This window comes from Humulus lupulus, chromosome 4 (genome assembly GCF_963169125.1).
Source record: "Humulus lupulus chromosome 4, drHumLupu1.1, whole genome shotgun sequence".
NCBI classification, from domain to species: Eukaryota; Viridiplantae; Streptophyta; class Magnoliopsida; order Rosales; family Cannabaceae; genus Humulus; species Humulus lupulus.
In genome coordinates this window covers 174,009,286-174,032,613 of record NC_084796.1, presented here as the reverse complement: position 1 = coordinate 174,032,613, position 23,328 = coordinate 174,009,286, and the positions used below count along the sequence as shown (strand labels likewise).

Genomic DNA, 23,328 nt, shown 5'->3' with positions numbered 1-23,328 from the left:
ACAATAGGCATAAAAGTTATGCAGATAAAAAATGCCAGGAAGTTGAATTCGCAGCAGGTGACTTTGTGTTTCTAAGGGTATCACCTATGAAAGGCATGATGCATTTTGGGAAGAAGGGTAATCTAAGCCCAAAATACATAGGTCCATTTGAGATATTGGAGCCTTTCATTTGCTTCTCTTCGATGGAAGTTTTATTTTAACAGAATGTATCCTAATTTTTGGCCTAATTCTTCTTCTGACAATCGATTCAACCTCTGATAAAAAAGATATACCTTGGTTATATTTCATATCTTAAACAAATTTAGTAATGAGCACAAAATTTTGGTAGGTTGACTATTGCTTAGCTTTACCACCAGCCCTGGTAGATACGAACAAACTTTTTCACATTTCTATGCTGCAAAAGTACTTGTCAGTCCCATCCCACGTGTTGAGTTACGAGTAGTTAGAGTTGAGACAGGACATAAGCTATGACAAGCAGCCGATGCGAAACATAGAATAGGGAATTAATGAACTGAGATGCAAGAATATTTCACTAATTAAGGTCTTGTGGAAGAACTAAACGGCAAAGGAAGCAACTTGGGAATTCGAGGATGACATGAGAATACAGTATCCTGAACTTTTTTGTGAGTCAAATTTCGAGGACGAAATTCCTTTTAAGGAAGGTAGATTGTAATAACGGACACACAATTTTAATTTAATTATTTATTGTTTTATTTATTATTTTATTTGGTTATTCTTTTATTATTGTCTTGTTTACTTATTTTAATTAATTACTATCTTATTTACAATGCTATTTATTCTTATATTTATTTATGCTTTGAATTAATTATATATGATAAATGCGTGCATGTGTGTGCATGGAAATGCCCTTGGGAATGTAAAAGAGGAGAATGAGAGAATAATTGGACATATTCTCAGTTGACTGATGATTTAGCCAATGACACGGAGTCACCAAAACGATAAAGATTTATGAGTTGAATGCGAGATCTTAACAACACAAAGATTTATAGTGGTTCGACCCCAAATATTGGTAATGACCTACGCCCACTTACGATCAGCAAACTAGGGTTCACTGATTTTCACAAGCTCCAAAAAAGGATACAAATGTCGTGTATAAAAAGCACTAGTTCTCTCTAAATACAAATTATTCTCCCCCTTTAAATGAGTCCCATCTATCCTATTTTTAGGCTCAAGGACGCCTATATGGGTCGTGGGCTGTGTTTAAACTTTGTTACAAGCGCATTTTAATAATAACATAAATCATAATCTTTACACATAAACAGGGTTAAATATCTTTAAAATATCTAACTTATAATTGTATTTGAATTCTGGGTTCATACTACGATCAGACTTGGTCGCATATGTTAGTATATCTTCTGTCGTACTTTTCAGCAACTTTCTTTAATCCATCGAGCAACTTATACTCTGATCGTGAGTCGACCAGGCTATCAACACGAAATAATCACGTGCTCGTGCCCCTCAGTCATGCCACGTCAGCAGGTAAATAATTTTTAGGGTACACATTTTCCCCCCAAGTTTATTTTAATGCGATCGGCATTTAATAAACTTACTCGACCAACAATCCATCTGACCTGTCACATCTGTTAGTACTTACTTTTTTGAAAAGGCAAGTAATCATGACCTTTACAGTTTCCCATAAATGTTTTGACGGTTATTGCGATTCCCCATGCATCAAAACCCTACTCCCATCATTACCTTCTATTATTGCTCCGAGCAGTATAAATATAAGCCCCTTCACCTTTTTCGATTTTTTACCCGAACCTTCTCTCTCTCCAAGAACTCAGAAAAACCTTCAAGTAAACCCAGGGACTTTAGTGCGATTTGAGACGTCTTTGAGCAATTCTGAGCCAAACTTTCATGATTTCTCCTACAATTCGTACTCCAAGTAAGTTTTTTAATCCATCCTCTTATTTTTGAAGAAATTTCCGTGTATTCTAGTCTTGATTCACGAATTTCTATAACTGGGATTTTACTATTCTTTAGAAATTTATTGGGAAACCGGGTTTACGCAAACATACATAGAATAAGTATGCTAGAATAAGGATTTTAGGCAATATAAAATACTATACAATGCTTAAAAAGAAATGTGGGGCATAGCTACACCGATTTCGGGCCCAAAATTGAAGTAAAAATTTGATTTTGAGTATTTTAAAAAAACTGGGTTTTTCCTGCCTATTTTCAGAGTGGAAAAGTTTTTATTTTCACATTCAATTTTTGATCTGCTTTTCCAATTTGGTCGCATATTTACTATGTTTTTATCAGGATTCTACTAGTCGTATACAAGCTTAACTTTTATACACGAGCAATGTTATCCTTAATTTTATCTTTCTTCTATGCATTGGTCTTAGATTCTCAATTCCCCTTTGCTCTTCTCAAATATTCATGCCTGATCCCTCGGGAGGTGAAAGACCAATAGACGACAATCTTCTCACTTTGCTGTTTGAGGACCAAGAACAACCTTCTTTGCCTTTTCCTGAGCCTTCGTCTTCACACCCAAACCCTACAACTAGTCCTACTCACAATCCACCGCAAAACCAATCAAACATGGGTCGTGTCAAATACACTGCTCGTAGAAAAAAGAAAACCACAGATTCACCTTCCAACCAGCCTGCAACCAACACTGAGGGTCCTTCAAGCGTTCCTCAACCTTTAAATTTTTCACCACCAGACATCCAGCCCAAAGCCCATGCCCGTGATGGTGCTCGAGCAAAGGTAGACTAGTACATTGCTCCTCCTAGCGTCATATCGACCAGGATGGTGGAAAAATATCCCAAGAACTACGGGCTTCCTGGGATTACTTTATATAAACCTACACCCTACCAGAGAGCAAACGTGCTCGGCGGAGCTTATAGCGCCTAGTCGAGATATCACATAGAAGCAGGGGCAATCTTGCCCTTGCATGACTTTTTCCAAGGGGTGGCCAATTATTTCGAGGTCCCCCATTTCCAAATAACACCCAATGGATATAGAGTACTTTCAACACATTATATCTTATATAACCACAAAAAATGGCATGTGCCTACTCCGCATGAGATCAACTACCTGTTCTGTCTCAAATTCAACCCCAATCAGAACAATACTGGGTTCTTCCACTTTTACCACCAGGAATCTGCTCGCACATTTCTGAGTGACATAACCCACAAGTCCAATGTAGGAAGGTACTTCCAAGAGTACTTCCTTACAACCGACTTGGTTATCAACAACATGGCCTTCACACGAGGAGGTAAACTTTCAATCTCTAGTCAGCATTTATCTAGTCATTTTTTTGTCTTTCCTTGTCCTTAGCTGTTTTATGCTGCATCTAGGTCCATGGTACCGACTAGACCCTACTCCAGAAATGGAGATAAGAGCCGCAACTCTGGCCAGCATGATGAACATAGAAAAAAGCATCAAGGAGTTGGTCACGGAGAGTAATTTAAGGCTGGTCAGCCTTCTAGAACCTCACCAGAAAGTGAGGGAATCCACCATGGGGAGTGCCACTAGAGAGGGCACTGAAGGACAAGAAATCCCTCAGCAGTAGTAAGATGTGTCACAACCCCAAAGGCAATGACCAACAAGAGTGACCATTCGAGAACCATCCTCTAATACTCAAGCTGCTAATACGCCTACCCAACATGGGAGGGTGAAACAAAATTACTAGAATACACTGGCCCTATACTCAAATCTTCAGACGAGAACGGTATAGATTCCTCTCTTCTAAATAACTTGCCCATCCCTTGTCATTTATTTGATAGGGATGGCAACTTTAAATTTACGACCACTAGTTTTATCTTGGACTTCTTTGAGGTAGATAGTGAGTGTAGCAGTAGTTCTTTAGATAATGTAGCGACCAGTAATAATAGTTCGGGTATACTACTTATAATTTCTTTTTAGTTTGTTCCTTTATTGTGCCAAACTATTTTTTTTACATATCTACTCTTTTGTTCTTGTTTTTTAGTCATGCCATCCGACAATGCCTTCGATATCTATGCTTCCACAGATGCTCCACCAAGCAGGAAGAAGTCGAGCAGAAAAAACCCCGGAGAAGGCAGTGCGGAGACTTCAAGAAAAATAGCTTGACCAGAGGACCCTCCAGCTCCCATTCCTTCTAAATCAACTACACCCCTCCTCCTCCTCGCACTTCTCCTTCAACTGACCATGCAGGAAGATCTTTGGCTGCAGATTTATTGAGCAATGCCTATAGCTTAACAAATGAAAAACTGCTTAAATTGTCCAAGCACCGTCACAAACAGGAGGCCTTTTACTGTCTTCCTGTGTTGAAACCCAGCCAGGTCCTTGCTCGCGGGTTCAATGAACTCCTTAGTGTAAGTTTCTTCTGTATTTTATTTTAGTCGAACAACATTTCCTTTTATTAACTCTAAGAGCTTCATTCTCCTACTGTTTGCAGGGTATCTTGACCAAGAACAACGGCTAGCGTCGCGCTGAAGAGGTTGATGCAAAACATGCTGAGGAGATCAAGGCATGGGAAACCAAGGAAAAGGCAGCTACCAAGGAGAACAAGACATGCGAGGCCAAGATTAAGGCGGTTGAATACAAAGTCACCAATTTAACTGAGGAGCTGAAGAGGAGCCAAGAAGATCTGGCCAAGGCTATTTTTGCCAAGGAGAAGTTTAAGGAAGCCTTCAAGACTAACTACAAGGAAGCATCCAAGCTCCAAGAAGATCTGGAGGCAAGCATGAAGGAGGCCACTGGTCTAGAGGAACGAGTCAAACTGCTCGAGGAGAAGAATTCCCAAAACTTGGAGAGATTTTGAGGAGCTACCTTCAATTGCTTCTACATGTTTTGGAAGAACAATCTAGAGGTAAACTTCGATTATCTTCCCGAGCAGGTAAAACAAGTTGAACTGGCCAAGTGCACTGCTCACCTAGAGGAGGAAAGAAATGCTCAAAATGCCTCGGAGTCTCCTGAAATTTCCTTGGCAACAAGCATTCATGGTGTTGAACAAGAAGTCGAACCTTCAGTCGACCAACAGTCTCAGCAAGACCCTCCTTCAACTACACAGTAACAATTTTATGTATGTAATTAAAACATACAAACAATAGTTCATGATGTTAAGATGATTTGCTGCCTAAGGTAGCTTTAATTTCCTTTTAATATTTTTTAGTTACATCCGAGCAGCAACTGTTCGCGGTGTAAAGACATTGCCTTGTGATATTATAATATATTCTCATTGCTACTCTAACATCTACTCGTATGACTGAACTTAGCATAACACTTTATTAAGATTTAAAAAAATTAACTAAAAATGTTGAAAAATACTCTAAGTGTCGTAGTATGCTTTCCCTTATTTTGCTTGTGTGTTTACATATGTCTATGTTGATATGCTTTGCTCGCTTAGTATCTTATATGCCCCTCAAGTGATCAAGGAGCTTAAGGTTCTCGTTCACATGCCATGACCAATACCTGTTCGAACATTACTGCTCGCTTACTTATAAACAATCAATGATAATGTAATAAAACAACACACATAATGAGAAAATACTTGTAATAAATACAATAATTGGCAAGAATAACTGGCTGGGCACAGTTTCTTTTATTGCTCGTAATGAAATGAACAAAATATGTGTTTGTACAAGTGATCAAAAATCGATCTTATACTTCTAAGCGACCAACCATCTAACCGGCCAGCCCTTGTTCACAAACTTGTAAAAAAGAAAATTAATACAAGCCAATTCTTTAAAATAATAATTAATTGATAATACTTGCATAGGTGTTCTCCATTCCAATAGCGAGGATCGAGATCTCCATTTAACCAAGCAAGTTTATATGTGCCTGGTCGAAGGATTTCTTCAATTTGATATGAACCTTCCCAGTTCGGTCCAAGTACTCCAGCATTCCGGTCGCGAGTGTTGAGAAAAACTCTTCTAAGTACCAAATTTCCCACGTCAAACTTCCTTTTGCGTACTTTAGAGTTAAAATATCAAGCAACCTTTTGCTGGTAAGCTGGAACTTTAAGCTGAGCCTGCTCACGCCTTTCGTTGACCAAGTCCAAATACTCCATTAATAACTGGTTATTCATCCTCTGGTCATATGTCAGTCGTCTATGCAATGGTAGATCTAACTCAACGGGTAACATGGATTCATACCCATAGGCCAAGGAAAATGGTGTATGGCCTGTTGCTGTTTAGTGATATGTTATATACGACTAGAGTACTTCTGGCAATTGTTCTGGCCACGCTCCCTTTCCTTCTTCGAGCCTTTTCTTTAGTGTGTCCTTCAGAGTTTTGTTCACGACTTCAACCTATCCATTGGCTTGTGGATGAGCAACTAACAAAAAACTCTTCGTGATACCATGTCGTTTGCAGAAGTTGGTGAAAAGGTCGCTGTAAAATTTTGTGCCATTATCTGAGACAATTTTTTTCAGCAACCCATATTGACATACAATGCTTTCGACGATGAAATCCAATACTTTCTTGGTCGTGATTGTTGCGAGTGGCTCAGCTTCGGCCGACTTAGTAAAGTAGTCGATAGCAACTACTACATACTTGACATTCCCTTTTCCTGTAGGAAAAGATCCGATTAGGTCAATTCCCCAAACCGTGAATGGTCATGGGCGTTGTATCTGTTTAAGCTCATTTGGGGTTGCTCGTGGTATCTTGTAAAATCATTGGCACTTATCACAATTCTTAACGAATTCCATAGAATCTTCGATCATGGTAGGACAGAAATAACCTTGATGGAGAATCTTCTTTGACAAACTTTTCCCCCCAATGTGATCTTAACAAAAACCTTCATGTACTTCTTGCATCAATTCCTTAGCCTTTTCCTTAGAGACACACCATAATAAAGGCATTAAGTATCCTCGTCTATACAAGACTCCATCGATCAAAATAAACTGAGCCGATTATCTTTGAAGCGTCCTTGCCTTATTCCTATCTGCTGGTAATAATCCTTGTTCGAGATATTGTATGATGGGAGTCATCAATGTGTCGGACACTTGTATAATTAGCGAGGATTCTTCTGCTTGAATGCTTAGTGCTAATAAATGTTCGGCCGGTACTATGCTCAAAGCGTCAGCAACTTTGGTGCTTGCTAACTTGGCTAAGGCATCGGAGTTTGAATTTTGATCGCGAGGTACTTGCTGGAGAGTATACTTCTCAAAATGTGCTAATAAATCCTTCGCCTTGTTCAAATAAGCAACCATCTTGAAACCCCTAGCCTGATATTCTCCAATAATCTGATTAACTATTAGCTGGAAGTCACTATATATTTCTAGTGACTTTATGTTCATATCATTGGCTAGACTTAATCCTACGTGCAAAGCCTCGTACTCGACTTCATTGTTAGTGATCATAAAGTTGAATCTAATCAGATAGTGAAACCAATGTCCCTCGGGTTTGATTAAGATCAGCCCTGCCCCTGCGTTGTGCTTGTTGGAGGATCCTTCTAGGAATAGCTTTTAGGCAAGGTTTTGATTTTGAATATCGATCTCAATTACCGGTTCACTGGCAGAGAGTCTATTAAATTCTGCAATGAAATTCGCTAGGGCCTGTCCCTTAACAACTGCTCATGGTGCATATAAAATTTCAGACTACCCCAACTCAACTACCCATTTTAGTAGTCGACCAGCATCTTCTAGTCAGTAAGCACTATTATGGGGTGAGCCTGAAAGTAAGATCGAAATTTTCTAGACGCTAGTGTCAAGCAATAAGCCAATTTCTCTATGGGCGGATATCGTAGTTCTGCTCCCACTAGCATTTTGCTTACGTAGTATACTGGTTTTTGAATGTTGTCTTCCTCTCTTATTAAAACAACACTTGCAGCATACTCTGTTATTTCTAAGAAGATGTACAAAGTCTCTCCTTTGACCGGCTTGGAAAAAATAGGTAGTTTGCGACATGTGGGCTTTGAGCGCCTGAAAAGCCTGTTCACACTCCTCTGTCCATTCAAATTTTTTGTTTCCTCTGAGTAGATTAAAAAATGTGACACATTTGTCTGTATACTTAGATATGAATCTACTTAGGGCAGCAATTCTTCCTGTCATCTTTGTACGTATTTAACTTTGGAAGGTGACTGCATCTCGATCAATACTTGAATTTTTTGGGATTAGCTTCGATTCCTCGTGAGTTTGTTATGAATCCCATAAATTTTCATGATCCTACACCAAAGGAACACTTTAAAGGATTCAGCTTCATCTAATATTTGTTCGAGATGATGAAGCATTCCTATAGGTCCTTGATATGCTCACTAGCCTTTCTCAACTTGACTAGTATATTGTCGACGTAAACTTCCATGTTATTGTCGATGCGTTCTTTGAACATATGGTTGACTAGTCCCTAGTAAGTCGCACCAGCGTTTTTCAAACCGAAGGGCATTACTTTGTAGCAGTAATGTCCCGTATCTATTCGAAAGCTAGTGTGATCTTTATCAGGTGGATGCATACTGATTTGATTATAACTAGAGTATGCGTCCATGAATGATAAAATTTCATGTCCTAATGTAGCATCGATCAGGTGGTCAATTCTTGGAAGTGGGAAACAATCATTCAGGCAGGCTTTATTAAGGTCTGTGAAATCCACACATGTCCTCCACTTACCATTTGGCTTGGGAACTAGTACGAGATAGTGACCCAAGATGGATAAAACGCTACCCTGATGAATCCATTTTCCTTTAGTTTCTCGACTTCTTCTTTTATGGCTTTAGATCTATCTTTGTCGAGCAGCCTTCTTTTTAGTTGTACAGGTGGATATTTTTGTCTATATTCAAGACATGGCTGATCACCGATGGGTCTCTCGCAACCATGTCGTTATGCGACTAAGCAAAGACCTCCTGGTGTCTCTTCAAAACCTCCACCAATTTGTTTTTTGTTATTGTCTCTATGTTTTTACCAACTTTCACAACCCTGGTCGGATCTTTCTCTTCTAGTTGGACTTCCTCGAGGTCTTCCACAGGCTCAATGTTTTCTTCAAAATCCCCAAAGCGAGGATCTAAGTCCCTATCCTCACTTTGGGGAATGCCCTATTTGGTGACTTGTTCTCCTGATTGGGCTTGCATTTCATTTACTACCAGCAACCCTTTTTTGACTCCACTTCCCGATCCGCCTCTTCTTGCTTTTGTGATCGAGGAATTGTAGCATTCTCTGGCTTCTCGCTTATTTCCAAACATGCATCCTGCTCCTGCATCGATTGGAAAATTCATGGCCAGATGCCAAACCGAAGTTATGGCTCGCAGATCGATGAGTATGGGTCTTTCCATCACAACATTATATGTAGATGGACAATCAACTACTATAAAATTTGCAAGTAATATCCTATTTGCAGGTGCAATTCCTACTGTGACTGGGAGTCTGATCGACCCTGTCGGTGCTAGCCCTTTCCCAGAAAAACCGTAGATGGTTTGGTTTAATGGCATTAAATCTTGCACTGACAATTTCATTCTTTCATGTGAAGACTTATACAAAATATTGACCGATCTTCCTGTATCTACCAACACTCATTTTACCATCATGTTGGCAATCTGAACATCCACGACTAGAGGATCTGAGTGAGGAAATCGGACATGTTGTGCATCCAACTCGGAGAAAGTTATTAATTCTTCTTCTGTTCCAGCATTTTTGGGAGTTCGCTCCTCGACATTCAGCATTTCAATGTCCTGATCGTGGCGTAGGGTTCTGGCATATCTCTCCCTCACATTACCACTATCACCTGCTATATGTGGTCCTCCGCAGATGGTCAACAATGTACCAGTGAGGGGAACTGGCTGTAGAGGAGGCAAGCGCTGGTGTATAGGCGCCTGCTCATTGCCTCCTACTGAGAACCTACACCTGCTCATACATATCTCCTCGGATTTTCTTATCAAATAAGGAACTCGATCCCATCCTTGAGCTAGTTACACTCGTTGGTATCATGGCCATAGTCGTTGTCAAAACGACAAAGCTTGGTCATATCCCTTTTGGATATGTCTTTTATGATCAGGCCTGGTCGCCTAAAGGGAACGGTGGTATGACTAGTCTGATATACTTCAGCTTGGCTATCAACCAAGGTAGTGTAATTTGTGAACCTTGGTCATATCTGTTATGTTTGGGGCGCTTACTATCAGATGTCGCCGGTTGTTGTTCGCCCTTTTCCCCCCATTCTTAAAGTTACCTTTGTCATTGTTGTTGGGCTTACCAGACCCATTGGCAGCTTTGGTCAGTTCTTCTTTCTTACCCTGGTCGTCCTTTGGAGACTTTCCTTCATTAGCAATGGCCTCCTCGAGTTTTATATATTTGTCTACTCGATCTAGAAATTCTTGAGTGCTCTTGACTCCATTCTTTCGTAGACTGCTCCAGAGAGGAGAATGGCGTCGCACTCCAGCTATGAGTTCCATCATCTTTCCCTCATCTCCAATAGTTTTGGCCTGAGCAACCGTTCACATGAACCACTGAATATACTCCTTAAGAGTTTCTCCTTCCTTCTGTTGAATGTCGACCAGCTGATTAGCCACTGTTGGATGTATTCGACCAACATAGAACTGTCTATAAAACTCATTCACGAACATCTCTCAGGAAACTATACTTCCTAGAGGGAACTTGAAATACCATTCTTGAGCAGATTCAGATAGAGTGGCAGGAAAAATCCTGCATCGAGTATCTTCTGACACCTTTTGGATATCCATTTGTATCTCAAACTTTTTCACGTAAGATATTGGAACTTCCCCTCCTATGAAGTTGGGTAGAATTGACAATTTTAATTTTCTTGGAACTTCTGCCACAGAAATTCTATTAACAAATGGGGTACCCTTCCTTTGATCAAACTCTACGTGGGACATTTTATTCCCAACTAGCTACTGCACGACCTGATTTAAGGCATCTATCTGGGCCTGTACAGCTTTTGGTATTGCTAGAGCAGCCGGAGCTGAGGGGAAGTACTCATCGTGTGTTCAATACTACAAAAATTACATGATAAGTCGGTTAAAAACTGACATCTGAATGCTCATAAGTCGGTTGGGAACTGACTTCCCATGCAGTGACTTATGATGTAAAAACATGGTAGGTCAGTTGGCGCCAAACCGACATCTGGTGTAAGACATGGTACGTCGGTGGAAAACTGACATCTGGTGTAAGACATGGTACGTCGGTTGCAAACCGACCTCTAGTGTAAGACATGGTAGGTCGGTTGTACATCGACCTCTGGTGTAAAACATGATATGTCGGTTCACAGCCGACTTATGGTGTAGACATCTATTGTCAGTTTTAGTAGAACCGACTTATGGTGTTTTTTTTCTCTTAAAAAGTGTATTATGCCCAAAACAAATCATGTTTTTTTTATACAAACAAACTGAACAAAACAAAACATATATCACAATAATATAAAATACTAGAATTTGAACTAAGTATCTAAAATAACGAGTCTTAAGTTAATTACAAAATGACTCACATAAGCATTGTAAACTATAGTTAGGCAACAAAAGTGTGTATATCTTCAAGAAAGTCTAAGTTAACATTGTAAGTATATCTCATTAAAAGTCTAAGTTAACAAAAGTGAGTGGACCTATATAGTACTCATCAAATCCATGACGCATTGTGCCCATTCTTCACGTACTTCATTGATATCATCCTTTGTGTAATAGTTCTTCCCGCCACACTAAAACAAAATTCATTGCATGAGTTGAATTAATATATTTAATCTTAAGGTAAAGCTAGAGCATTAATAATGAATATTTTCACTTACATTACTAGTTAGCCATCGCATTGAAAACTCATTTGTCACGAAGTCCTTCATCATCCTCATAACATAGAACCCACATTGTACTGATTGTAATGGTTGACGAGGACTCTTAACTGTTCTCCACGCAACTTCCTTAGTTTTTGCATTATTTGTGCGTAAATGTTGAAAGACACTAAATAATAATAACATAAACATTTAGATGTTGTTAATTTTAAATGAATTAAAGAGTATGCAGTTAATTGGTTAGATTTTTACCGAGAAATGAGATATTTGATTTCATCTGATGGAAAATTGTGAAGAGAATCCAGGAAATAGCACAATTGGTGATCAAAATCAATTATTATAAGCATCCAATGCTTTCTAACAAAAACACAAAAATATTTCATTATTAATATTATATATATTCACTAACAAAATACTAAAAGTAAAAAACTTACCCCTTATGATATGGCAACAACCACATCTGACCCGGATTTGAATCAATCATACGCTTTGATACCCATTCAACTCATTCTTCTTCAGTGGATCCAACATTTGATAACCAAATTGGCTCAACAAAACGAAAAAAGTGACTGATCTCTCTTTTCACTAATTGGAAGTATAAAATCCTACATAAAAAATATATCTCTGTTAAATTTATAAAATAAGTTATGAACAAACTTGTAATTATTTTAAAAATCTTTGATACCTGATATATAACGATAAACATGATGCTCCAATCTCTTCCATTAAGCCAACATGGACTATATCTTCTTGTGAGATATATAAATCATTCTCATGGCCGAATATCTCAAAATCCATCGGAATTTTGATCATGAAACTTGGCTCCACATACTTCACAGTAGTTAATAGACACTTGAGAAAGCGAGGAACCCCACTAGGAATCTTGAAGAGTATCGGGGCACTAGCTTTAATTGACACTACTTCATTTTGACTAGGGAGTTTTTGGGAAGGATGAGACTTCTCTTGTGTCATTGGGGCATTAGGTATTGGTGAACCATTCCTTTTTTGCTTCTTTGTCTTCTTAGGTAGCTTCAACATGAAAGTAACACATGTTATTCATGAATATTAATTCAATCACTAAATATAGTTTCTTGTCAATGTCTTACCAAATCTGAATCGTAAGGAATGATCAGATGAGATGGCCACTCAACATAGTGGCCGACAGCATGACGTACTAAAGAAATCTCATCTCCAATAGCAAAAATAAGTTTAGCCTCATCATTGCAGTACTCATCCACTTGCACACGATAGCTACCCTTTCTTAAGTCAACACAATGAATTTTTCCGCTTGTTGCCATTATTCATCCAATAGCAACAGTATCAACATTTTCTGTCAATAATCTAGACTTCTAATTATCCTACAAGCTCAAGACAAGGATAAAATAATATTTATGTTATAATAGATATTTTCTAAAATAATAATATGAATAGGTGAAGAATAAAATACCTTTGAAGAAACTAAAGACTCCTTTACCACCTCCATTGGCGTAGGGGTCTCACTTGTTCGTGAAACTATCGTAGGCAAACTCACTTCACTTCCTTTTAATGATAAAATTTGGTTTGCTAATTCTAAAAACTTTGTCAAAAATAACTCTCGTTCTTCTCTTTCTCGTTTTCGTTCTACTTCAAATTGTTCAGCTTGACTACGTAGTCTTTGCTCAATGGATTGCTCTAACTTTTTAAAGTCATCTAAGTATTTTTGCGATTGGTGTTGCTGAAATTGAAATTGATATTATTGAAGTCCACTAAAACCTCCTGCTGGCTTCAAAAAGTAGTCTCTTTGTGTAACTCCACGACTTTGGCCTCTTACTCTACCAGGATGCTCCTTTGTTCCTAACACTTGTGTCAATATATCGTTTGTCCCAACTTCTACAAGTGTCCCCTCATTTCTCTTATCTCGAAGGTCATCCTGCAATATTTAATTTCATAAATTTAGTAATACAATATAATGAAGGATAAAAAAAAAAAATCCAAGTTCATATAGTTTACAACATACAATGGCATCTCCTATAAGCTTGTCACATTCATTTACATAATTTCCTGATGCATCTTTCCTTGCCTCCTTCCAAAGTATAGATCGATCTATTGGCTCATCTGTGCCTAGTTTAGTTTGCTATAACAAAATAAAACTCAATTAGTTATATATTAAACCACTACAAAAATTAAAATCAATAGTAAAAGCTCACTTACAAGGTCAATTTCTATTTCTTTATAACTGTGTCGTGATGAACGATGAGGATACTCCAAAGCAGCACGCCTCTCTTTTTGTTTTTTACTAAATTCCTAATTCAATTGGAATAATTTAACTTTTCAATAAATTAATATATGAATAAAAAAAAATTGAAACTTAGTATTGTACACTTACTTGAAATTCTTTACTTTTTCTTTTGGTGACGAATTTTTTCCATTCCTCCTCAAGAATGTTATATCTTTTTGGAGGCACATCTAATGCAGTGGGATTTGCTTCCAATAAATCTTGGTTGTTAAGGTAAGGAGCTACAAATCTTCTAGTCAAAAATGTTTTGAATGTCCTCCACTTGATGCCTACTGAACTCATCACTTCCTTTCTCATTCCCTCGTTAAGATGAAAAGCTAGCTACAAGGTTTAACAATACAAGTTAGTGTAAATAATAATATACAAGTTTAAAAGATCACCTTCAGTCTATGAACCTTACATTTACATCTTTCCAAACATTCTCTAAAGTTGCAGCAGGAACATCATGCCAATTATCATATGTAATTGACACCATTGACTTTGCTTGCATCCCCAAATAGCATTGTAACGCTCTCTCTGGAGTTCCAATTGATTGCCCTCTCTTGTTAAACCTTAAATTTATCTTAATCCCTTTAATCTTGTCAGCAATCATTTTCGCCAATCGCACTATCCCCTTAGTCTGCCTACTTTTCTTCTTCTTTGTTGTAAGATCTTCATTACCAGCCTCTTCTAAATTGATACCTTCATCTGCATTGTCTTCAAGTTCCTCTTCGGGATGCTCTTCATGATGGTCCATGATCCTATTAAGAAAAAACAAGTATAAAGATTAGTACATAAAATAAACAAATGATAAGAATAATTTAAATACAAAGCCACTAGGGTGAGACTCAGGTTTGGTCTAGTGGTTATGGGGGTTGGGAATTAGGGTGAGACTCAGGTTCGAAGGTTCGAACCTAGGATCTCTTGTTATTAAGGCTTTTAGTCTCAATTACGCACCAAGTGTGCTAATGATAAAAGAAAATATATTTTAAATACAAACTTACAATCCAAATTCCATCACAATCTCTTCGAACATATGGTCCAACTATTGATTCAATTCCCTCAAATTCATTGATATCTCCAATTTCTTTCTCAAAAGGTTGAAGTTCGCCAATCTCATAATCATCATCATCATCATCACCTATGAATTTTGGTTGTGATGCAAGTACAATTGACCATCTTGAATCTGATGGATCTTGAATATAGAATACTTGTTTTGCTTGACTTGCTAATATAAATGATTCTTCCTTATGGCTTATTTTATTGAGATCCACTAAAGTACATCCTAACTCATCTGATATAACATACTTGTCTTCTACCCAATTGCATTTGAACATTGCCATCCTAAAATCACGATAATCAAGCTCCCATATTTCTTCAATGACTCCATAAAATTTCATATCTCCATAAAATGGTTTCTTATCACGAGCTGAAGCAAATTGAAGAGTTTTTGCAACAATACATACACCGCTATTTTGTGTCACTCTAACATCATCACGAGCTTTTGTACTAAATCTATAACCATTTACGACAAATCCATCATGCTTAATTGCCATTGTAGTCTGACCTAATGAAATCCATCTTAAGTTTTCAGATACTTTGTGAAACTCCATACTCAATTCAGATTGAATCTGCATAATGTAAAATAAATTATAGATTTTGAAATAGTTATTTTTAAAAACTAAGTATAATTATAATGAAGTAATTATAATAAGCTACCCTATCACGAAACCATTGATTAAAAGTTCGATGGTGGTAATCTTGAATCCACTTTCTTGATTTACTTCGATTCTCACGATGAAGATATTCCAAGTGTTCTCTGAAATTAAGAATATTGTTATTATGACAATAAATCATTGCTTAGATATCATTTCACATTATATTAATACTTACTCTATGTAAGCTTGAACTTCAATTGTATTCTCTAGAACATTTCGATGAGCAACATCCCAGTCTTCTTTTTTGATTAAGGTGAGCCTTCCATTGTTGATGCCTCTTCCAATAACATCTTCACTCATTGTCTTTCTGGGAATACCAATCGCTTCTGCATTAGTAATATACTCAGTACAAAATTCAACCGCTTCTTCTGCTATGTAAGCCTCAACTATACAACCCTCTAGACGATTTCGATTTCTAACATAACCTTTGTAAACTTTCATCAATCTTTCAAATGGATACATCCAACGAAAACATATAGGCCCACATAGTTTTACTTCTCTAACAAGATGCACCGCCAAATGAACCATGATATCAAAAAAAGATGGAGGAAAGTATTGCTCAAATAAGCACAAGGTCTTGGCAATTTCTATTTGAATCTTGTCTAACTTAGACATATCAACAACCTTACAACATATGGCATTAAAACACAAACACATTCGTATTATAGCATTTCTAACATGTTTGTCTAGTGATCCCCGAATAGCAATTGGAAGTAACTGTTGCATTAATACATGACAATCATGAGATTTAAGACTGATTAGTCTAAAATCTTTCAAAGATACTAAATTACGAATATTTGTTGAATACCCATCTGGAACCTTAACATTTGCCAAAGTTTCACAAAGTTTACGCTTCTCATCTTTCTTCAAGGTGTAACAAGCAGGAGGTAAATATGTTCTTCTTTCACCTATTTCAGGTGCCAAATCTTTTTTTGATTCAGACATTAACACAAGGTCTTTACGAGCAGAGATACTGTCCTTAGTTTTCCCAGGAATATTAAGTAAGGTTCCGATCAAACTATCACATATGTTTTTCTCAATGTGCATTACATCAAGATTATGGCTTACTAACAAATGTCTCCAATACTCTAATTCAAAGAAAATTGACTTCTTCTTCCAACATGTAGTATTCTTTGAATCTTCGGCTAATTGGTCTTTCTTATTGCGCTTTCGTTTGATGTTTGTTTTACATTTGCCTTTCTTTTTCCCCTTTGTCTCTACATTTTCATCGACCTTTTCCACAAGCTTACCAAATTTATTTTCAACAAAACGAATCTCTTCGTAGATAGCTTCTCCAGTCATTGGTGTAGGCGCTTCTCGCAACTCTTGCTCACCATTAAATGCTAATTTTTGCTTCCGGTAATAATGATTTTCTGGTAGAAACCTTCTATGACCCATATAACACATCTTCCTACAATGTTCTAATCTTGTGGCGCTTGTTTGTTCACCGCATATTGGACATCCTTTATATCCTTTCACAAAACATCCTGATAAATTACCATAAGCAGGAAAATCATTGATTGTCCATAAGAGTACACCTCTAAGTATAAAATTTTCTTTTTTAAAAGAATCATAACAATCAATTCCATTCCACAACACCTTCAAGTCATCTATCAAAGGTGCTAAATAGATATCTATATCATTTCCAGGTTGCTTGGGACCTGATATCAACAAAGTTAACATTGTGAATCTTCTTTTCATACACAACAAAGGAGGAAGATTGTAAATACATAGAATCACTGGCCAACAACTGTAAGATGAGCTCATATTGCTGAATGGATTGATGCCATCAGCAGAAAGACCAAGTCGAAGGTTTCTAGGATCCTCTCTTATTTGAGGCCATAGTTCATCCACTTCTTTCCAAGCTGGGGAATCAGCTGGATGGCGCAATTTTTCATCTTTGATCCTTCCATCCTGATGCCATCACAGACTTTCAGCATGTTCAGGATTTCGAAACAAACGTATAAACCTAGGTATTGGCAGAAAATAACACAATACTTTTGCTGGAATCCCTTTCTTACATTCTTTGTTGTTCTTATTTTTTTCCATCTAGATGTTTTACATACGGGGCACTCAGTTGCACTCTCATATTGATTTTGATATAGAATGCAATCATTTGGACAAGCGTGAATCTTGCTATACTCCATTCCTAATGTGCACAATGTTTTTTTGCGAGGAAGGCAATTCATTGTCTTTTGGTAAAAAAATTTTTAATAAAGTTAATAACTTTGTGAAACTTGTGTCACTCCAACCACTACCAGCTTTCAAGTTGTATAGTCTTACTAAAACAACCAATTTTGACAAAGGTGCCCCCGAGAATATTGGTTTCTCTGCATCTTCTAAAAATTTCAAAAATTCTTCGGGCATATCAACAAAACGTTCATCTGCATCTCTCACCATCTCTATAGGGTCATCAAACACTTGATCAAATTGCTTTCTTTCATTGGGAACATTATTGTTAGAGTCATATTCTTCACCATGCCAAATCCACTTGACATATGTTTTGTCCATTCCGTTAAAGTATAGATGACTTTTTATCTCCATTATGTCTAATTTTTTCAAATTTGAACATTTTCTACAGGGACAATGAACTCTGGAAGGATCTGTTGTATTTTCTAACGCTAACTTAATAAAGTTGTCGACTCCCTCTTCATACTCTTTTGAAAGTCTGTCCTTTGTTATCCAACTCTTGTCCATTTCCTGGAAAAAATTCGATAGAGGTTTCCCTAAAATTGGACTAAAATCCTCCTGCACGTAGAAAATTCCCATAACAAATTTTTAGCGCTGTCATATTCCTATTAATACACTATCTTTTTAACTTAAATTTTGACAGAGCTTCCCTATACCAATCAAACAAGAACAATGCAAGAACAACATAATTTAAATATAAGAAAATAAAACATAATTCTAGATGAATTTGGTGAACATTTCCCTTGTAATAGTGACCTAACCATCTGTCAATAGAGAATCAAGCAATTCAAACAACACACAATAAGTTTCTTCCTTATATCTTCGCGGCACACAAATAAATTTCCCAGAAACTACTTCACTAAAATACACAAGTTCTCAACCTTCCATTATCACCGCAACACACAATTTTAATCACAGAACCTACTTCACTATGGATGAATATTTAAGATATTCAAACTCCTCTAACATTTTTATAATAATATTTATAAAAAAAAATAAGAAAACATCCATACCTCTTGCAATTAACAATAATCAAGCAAATTAATTCACTTGGCAATGATCCTTGCTAATATTTCCACCCAAAACCTACAAAATAATATTAATCTATAAGCCCTTTTGAAGTTTCTGAGTCAATAGAGCGAAACTGACACCATTTGTTTTATTTATTTATATATTTATTATTCTTTATATTCTATTGCTAACTTATATAATTTATGATTGTACGTAGTTCAATAATTTATATAATTATGCTTAACTAATCACACGTGAAGAAAACTTTTTTCACAAAAAATGAAAAAAAATAAATAAAATTGAGGAATATTCTTGAAGAGGCGGTGTATATACTACTAGCTAGCTTAGTGTGTTTAATTAAATTAAGAGGAAAATTGATTAATAAAATATGAATATGTTCTCCTCTCAGTACAGAAGAGGAAGAGAGCTGAGTGAAACAGACAAAAGAGAGTGGGACAAGAGACAGGGGTAAGCTGGGCATATATTCAACTGTGCTATGATTAACCTAGCTAGCTAACATAACCCCACTTGCTTTAAACATGCCATATATAACTAGATATAGTCATATAGAAAATATGCCACGTTGGACTTTTTTTATGTAATATTATATATATAAACCGGTGATCTATTTTTTATAGCTAATTAAAAACATATGGTTATATGTACTATCTAATTGACCTCAAATTAGCATATATAGCAAGTGAAAATATCACAAGTCTCACATATCACATCAATGTTTAATAAAATATCATTATAGTTTGCTAAGAATGTGTTTTAATTGGGACAATGTTTTTATTCTATGAATCAGAACCAAAATGTGCTTTCTTATAATTAATGGAAGACTTAAGTTAGATTGAGATAAAAGTTAGAAGACATGTGGATCCAAATCCATTTGTTTTATATATGTCATTGTATATATTTATAACAGAGACAGAGATATAAAGATATATATATCTAGCTTTAATGATTTAAGTTTGTAGCAAAATCTGGTACTATTGTCGAATTCTGTGGGTACTTACAAATTTTCTAGCATAACAAGCTCCAATATCATAGGTCTTGCTGCTGTATGACACTGGTTTACAAGAAGAAAATTAAAATAAGTACCAATTCAAATTTTAAGCCGGAGGAGAAAGCAAGATAAAATAGAATACAAAATTACATATGGTTGTCACAATCAAAATACAAAGACTACATATAAAAGAACCTTTCTAAATGCATATATTGCAGCTAACTCTCCATCTGTTAAACATATACAAATATTTTCAACTGGTGTCCAATTAATGACCCCCTGAGCACATAAAAGCAAAGACCACTGTGATCCTTTTTAATTTAATAGACCACATGCATTAATAGTATTAATATAATATAATATTAACAGAAAAGTCAACAACTACAACCAGTTTATATAAAGATAAACCATATAAGAATCCCAGATTAATTCTTACCCTTATCTGGCAATGTGGACATCTATAACTATGTCAAAAAACAACTATGCGAAAGTCTTCAATTTTCATGGTAGAATTATCTCAACATTGTGTAACTCATTTTCATGAACAGATACATAACCTAAAAAATATGTCTCTTTAATGATAACATCTGAACAACAATAACACACCCTTCTTTCTGATCAGATGGCAAACTTTTAAGCTTTTTGCTCATTATCAGCAAATCTTTTGACATGGGATTCACCTCTTTTTATTAGCAAATCTGGGATTCACCTTATTTAACTAATGCTTGAATCACTCCTTTATCATGGTTTGTATAGGGAAATTAGGATAATAATCTGGAACACAATAACAGACAAGACATGAGGAAAGTAAAAAATATCTCCAAAAATTATCTTTCACTTTCCCCAAAGAAAAATCCTTTTTGCTGTAAAAAGGTCATAGTATTTTAACACAACCTTTCTGTTCTTAAACCAAACAACAACACATACAGAGACAGTTGTAGACAAAGTAATAAGAACGACAGAAAGGATGCTTGTCTCAAAGATATTAAAAACCATAAACCCATAATAATATTTCACAAAATGTACACTAACAGTAAAAATAACAATTATATATACAGAGCAAGAAAAACATCTCATGCTTGGATTGGATATGATCATTGGGAATGAACAACCCCAACTGAAGCTAATCATTTTTCTTTTCGTATAGATCAAGACAAAAAAGAAAATCTCTTACTGAAACACAATTAAAATTTTATAAACCAGTCATTATTATATTCCATTTGGCATTTCAATGCCCAGATACATCAACACATTCAATCAAATGCCTAGATGCATGAACACATTCAAGCACAAATCAATAAAGACCACGTACCTGAAAAATGAGCCATTTTGAATAACTTCAGAGGAAACACAAAGTTAGTTGTGAAAACTCAGGCTCCCATTTCCCCAAGTAAGCCATTCTCACAAGTCATTTCAGTTAAAGCCTGTTCTTTCTGACATATAAACATAGCAAAATCTTGAAAAGGGTCTAACCATAATGATGGCTAGATAACAGAAGAATAGAATTACTTATCAACAAAAAAATTTAAGTACAAACATTTTCTTTCCCCTAATTATATTTCTGATGACAGTCATTATCAGCAAGTTTATGAAGAGTAAAGCCCACTCTAAATAGTAATCAAGTGGTAAAATAGTCCAAATTCAACATGTTATACATATGATGTAAGCATATAAATATGTATATAAATATATACTTCTCAAAGTCAAAAGTCTGCCCTTATTGTGCCAGAATCTAAGCATATGAATATGAATGATGATGTGGTATAAATTGAAGGGTAAGAGCCAAAACAAGTAGTTATCAAACCTAAATTGTGACCCTTATACTGACACACAGAGAGAGTTCAGGTTCTAACAGCTGGAGATGATCTGGTAGCTGGTACTTTCAATCACAAGTACATAAATAATTTCAGCACCCAGTAAATCAAACATAGTAAACAAGAGCTAGCTTGCAATGTATATATATATATATATTTATATAGAGAGAGGAATTATTCAAACATGGGTCAGGAGGCTAGGAAAATAATAATCTTAACTCATACATGGGATCCAACCCACACCAGTATTGCTAGTGAATAGATACATTACTAAATTTTTAGAGTTACAGAGTAGTAGTACATAATTTCAAGATATATTTTTTTATTCATTTTAAAATGTTCTGGCATGAGAAGCATCCCCACAACTGATTCGAAGAATAGTCACACATTGATTGTTGAAGAAAATGATGTCTCACAAGCACATCACGTGAATTTGTAGGTTGTAATCGTGTTGTAATCGTGGCTCATTCTTTCCATTGAGTAGAAAAGATCGATACTGCAGAGTATATTCCAAAAGCTTCTTATTGATATTTGCATGTTGCTGTCCCTTAATCAATTAATTAATAATTATGCTTATATACATATATATGGATTTTCATTTGAAGTTTTCTTGGTCCCTTATCTATATAACTCAGGTTTCAAAAAGCTACCTGTGATATATATCTTTGAAATATAATACAATTATGGGTTCTCAAGGAATTAACAGCAGTGAGTTATCCCAAGGTCAAGCCCATTTGTACAAGCATATGTTATCCTACGCAACACCCATGTCTCTAAAATGTGCAATTCAACTAGGCATACCAAACATAATCCACAACAATGGCCAAGGCCAAGGCCAACCCATTACTCTCCCTGAGTTGGTCTCTGCCCTTCAACTTGCTCCAGCTCAAACTGGTTTCCTTTACCGTCTGATGCGCCTATTAGTACACTCTGACTTGTTCACAGCAAAGAAAGTTATTAGCCAAAATGAAGAAGAAGTAGATGCATATGGTCTCACACCTTCATCTAGATTACTTCTCACTAATAATGGTAATAATGAGGTCACAAGCTTGTGCCCCTATGTTCTTGCCGTGCTTGATCCTTCTACTGTAACTTCATTCCATTTCCTTGGAAGTTGGTTCCAGCAGAAAGATGCAACTCCAAGTCCACACACCTCCCCGCCTGTTTCCCTTGTTCCTCCTCCTCCAATCCACACACCTTCTCGTCTAACCTCAGCCCCACCATCTACAATAATCTCCACCTCACCCACACCGCTAGCCAATATCCACTTTTTACTGAACACAACCCAGATTCATTATAATGCCAAATTAGTTTGACATTCCTAGGGGTGAGGCTACACAGAATTGACAAAATTGTCCGAGCCTCTTCGGTAGAAAATTTATCACATATTTTTCCACTCCCCTATGTCAGGCTTCAGAGAAGAGACTTTTGCCGAAGTTGGATAATGTCGATATAATAGAGAAACACTTCTTTCATTATTACTCTAAAAAACTAATTATGGTACAAATACGAACATCAATTTCGATATATATATATATGAATAAATATGGAGTGATAGAAAAAGAGACCAACCTGACCGGAGACCGCTGGTGAACAACGCAGTGAGAGATGCTGCCACGACCGGAGGCCGCTGGTGAACAACGGAAGGAGCTGTTGCCGA

General features: G+C 36.4%; 2 protein-coding genes and 1 long non-coding RNA gene across 3 annotated transcripts; 1 reads left to right on the top strand and 2 right to left on the bottom strand.

Annotated features, from left to right (window-relative positions):
• Positions 1-11,324: 11,324 nt before the first annotated feature.
• LOC133829286 (uncharacterized) lies at positions 11,325-11,930 on the bottom strand. The gene is made up of 2 exons (XR_009891660.1): positions 11,673-11,930; positions 11,325-11,585 (listed from the first exon to the last, which is right to left on the bottom strand). It is a non-coding gene; the product is annotated as an uncharacterized LOC133829286 (long non-coding RNA).
• A 1,474-nt stretch (positions 11,931-13,404) lies between these two features.
• Positions 13,405-14,539, bottom strand: LOC133832680 (uncharacterized). Its single transcript, XM_062262992.1, has 5 exons — positions 14,348-14,539; positions 14,038-14,268; positions 13,863-13,955; positions 13,669-13,785; positions 13,405-13,581 (listed from the first exon to the last, which is right to left on the bottom strand). The coding sequence occupies exons 1-5, from the start codon at positions 14,537-14,539 to the stop codon at positions 13,405-13,407; spliced, it is 810 nt and encodes a 269-aa protein (XP_062118976.1).
• A 7,812-nt stretch (positions 14,540-22,351) lies between these two features.
• On the top strand, positions 22,352-22,984 carry LOC133832679 (trans-resveratrol di-O-methyltransferase-like). The gene has a single exon (XM_062262991.1). It carries the CDS (start codon positions 22,352-22,354, stop codon positions 22,982-22,984), a length of 633 nt encoding a protein of 210 aa, XP_062118975.1.
• Positions 22,985-23,328: the final 344 nt, after the last annotated feature.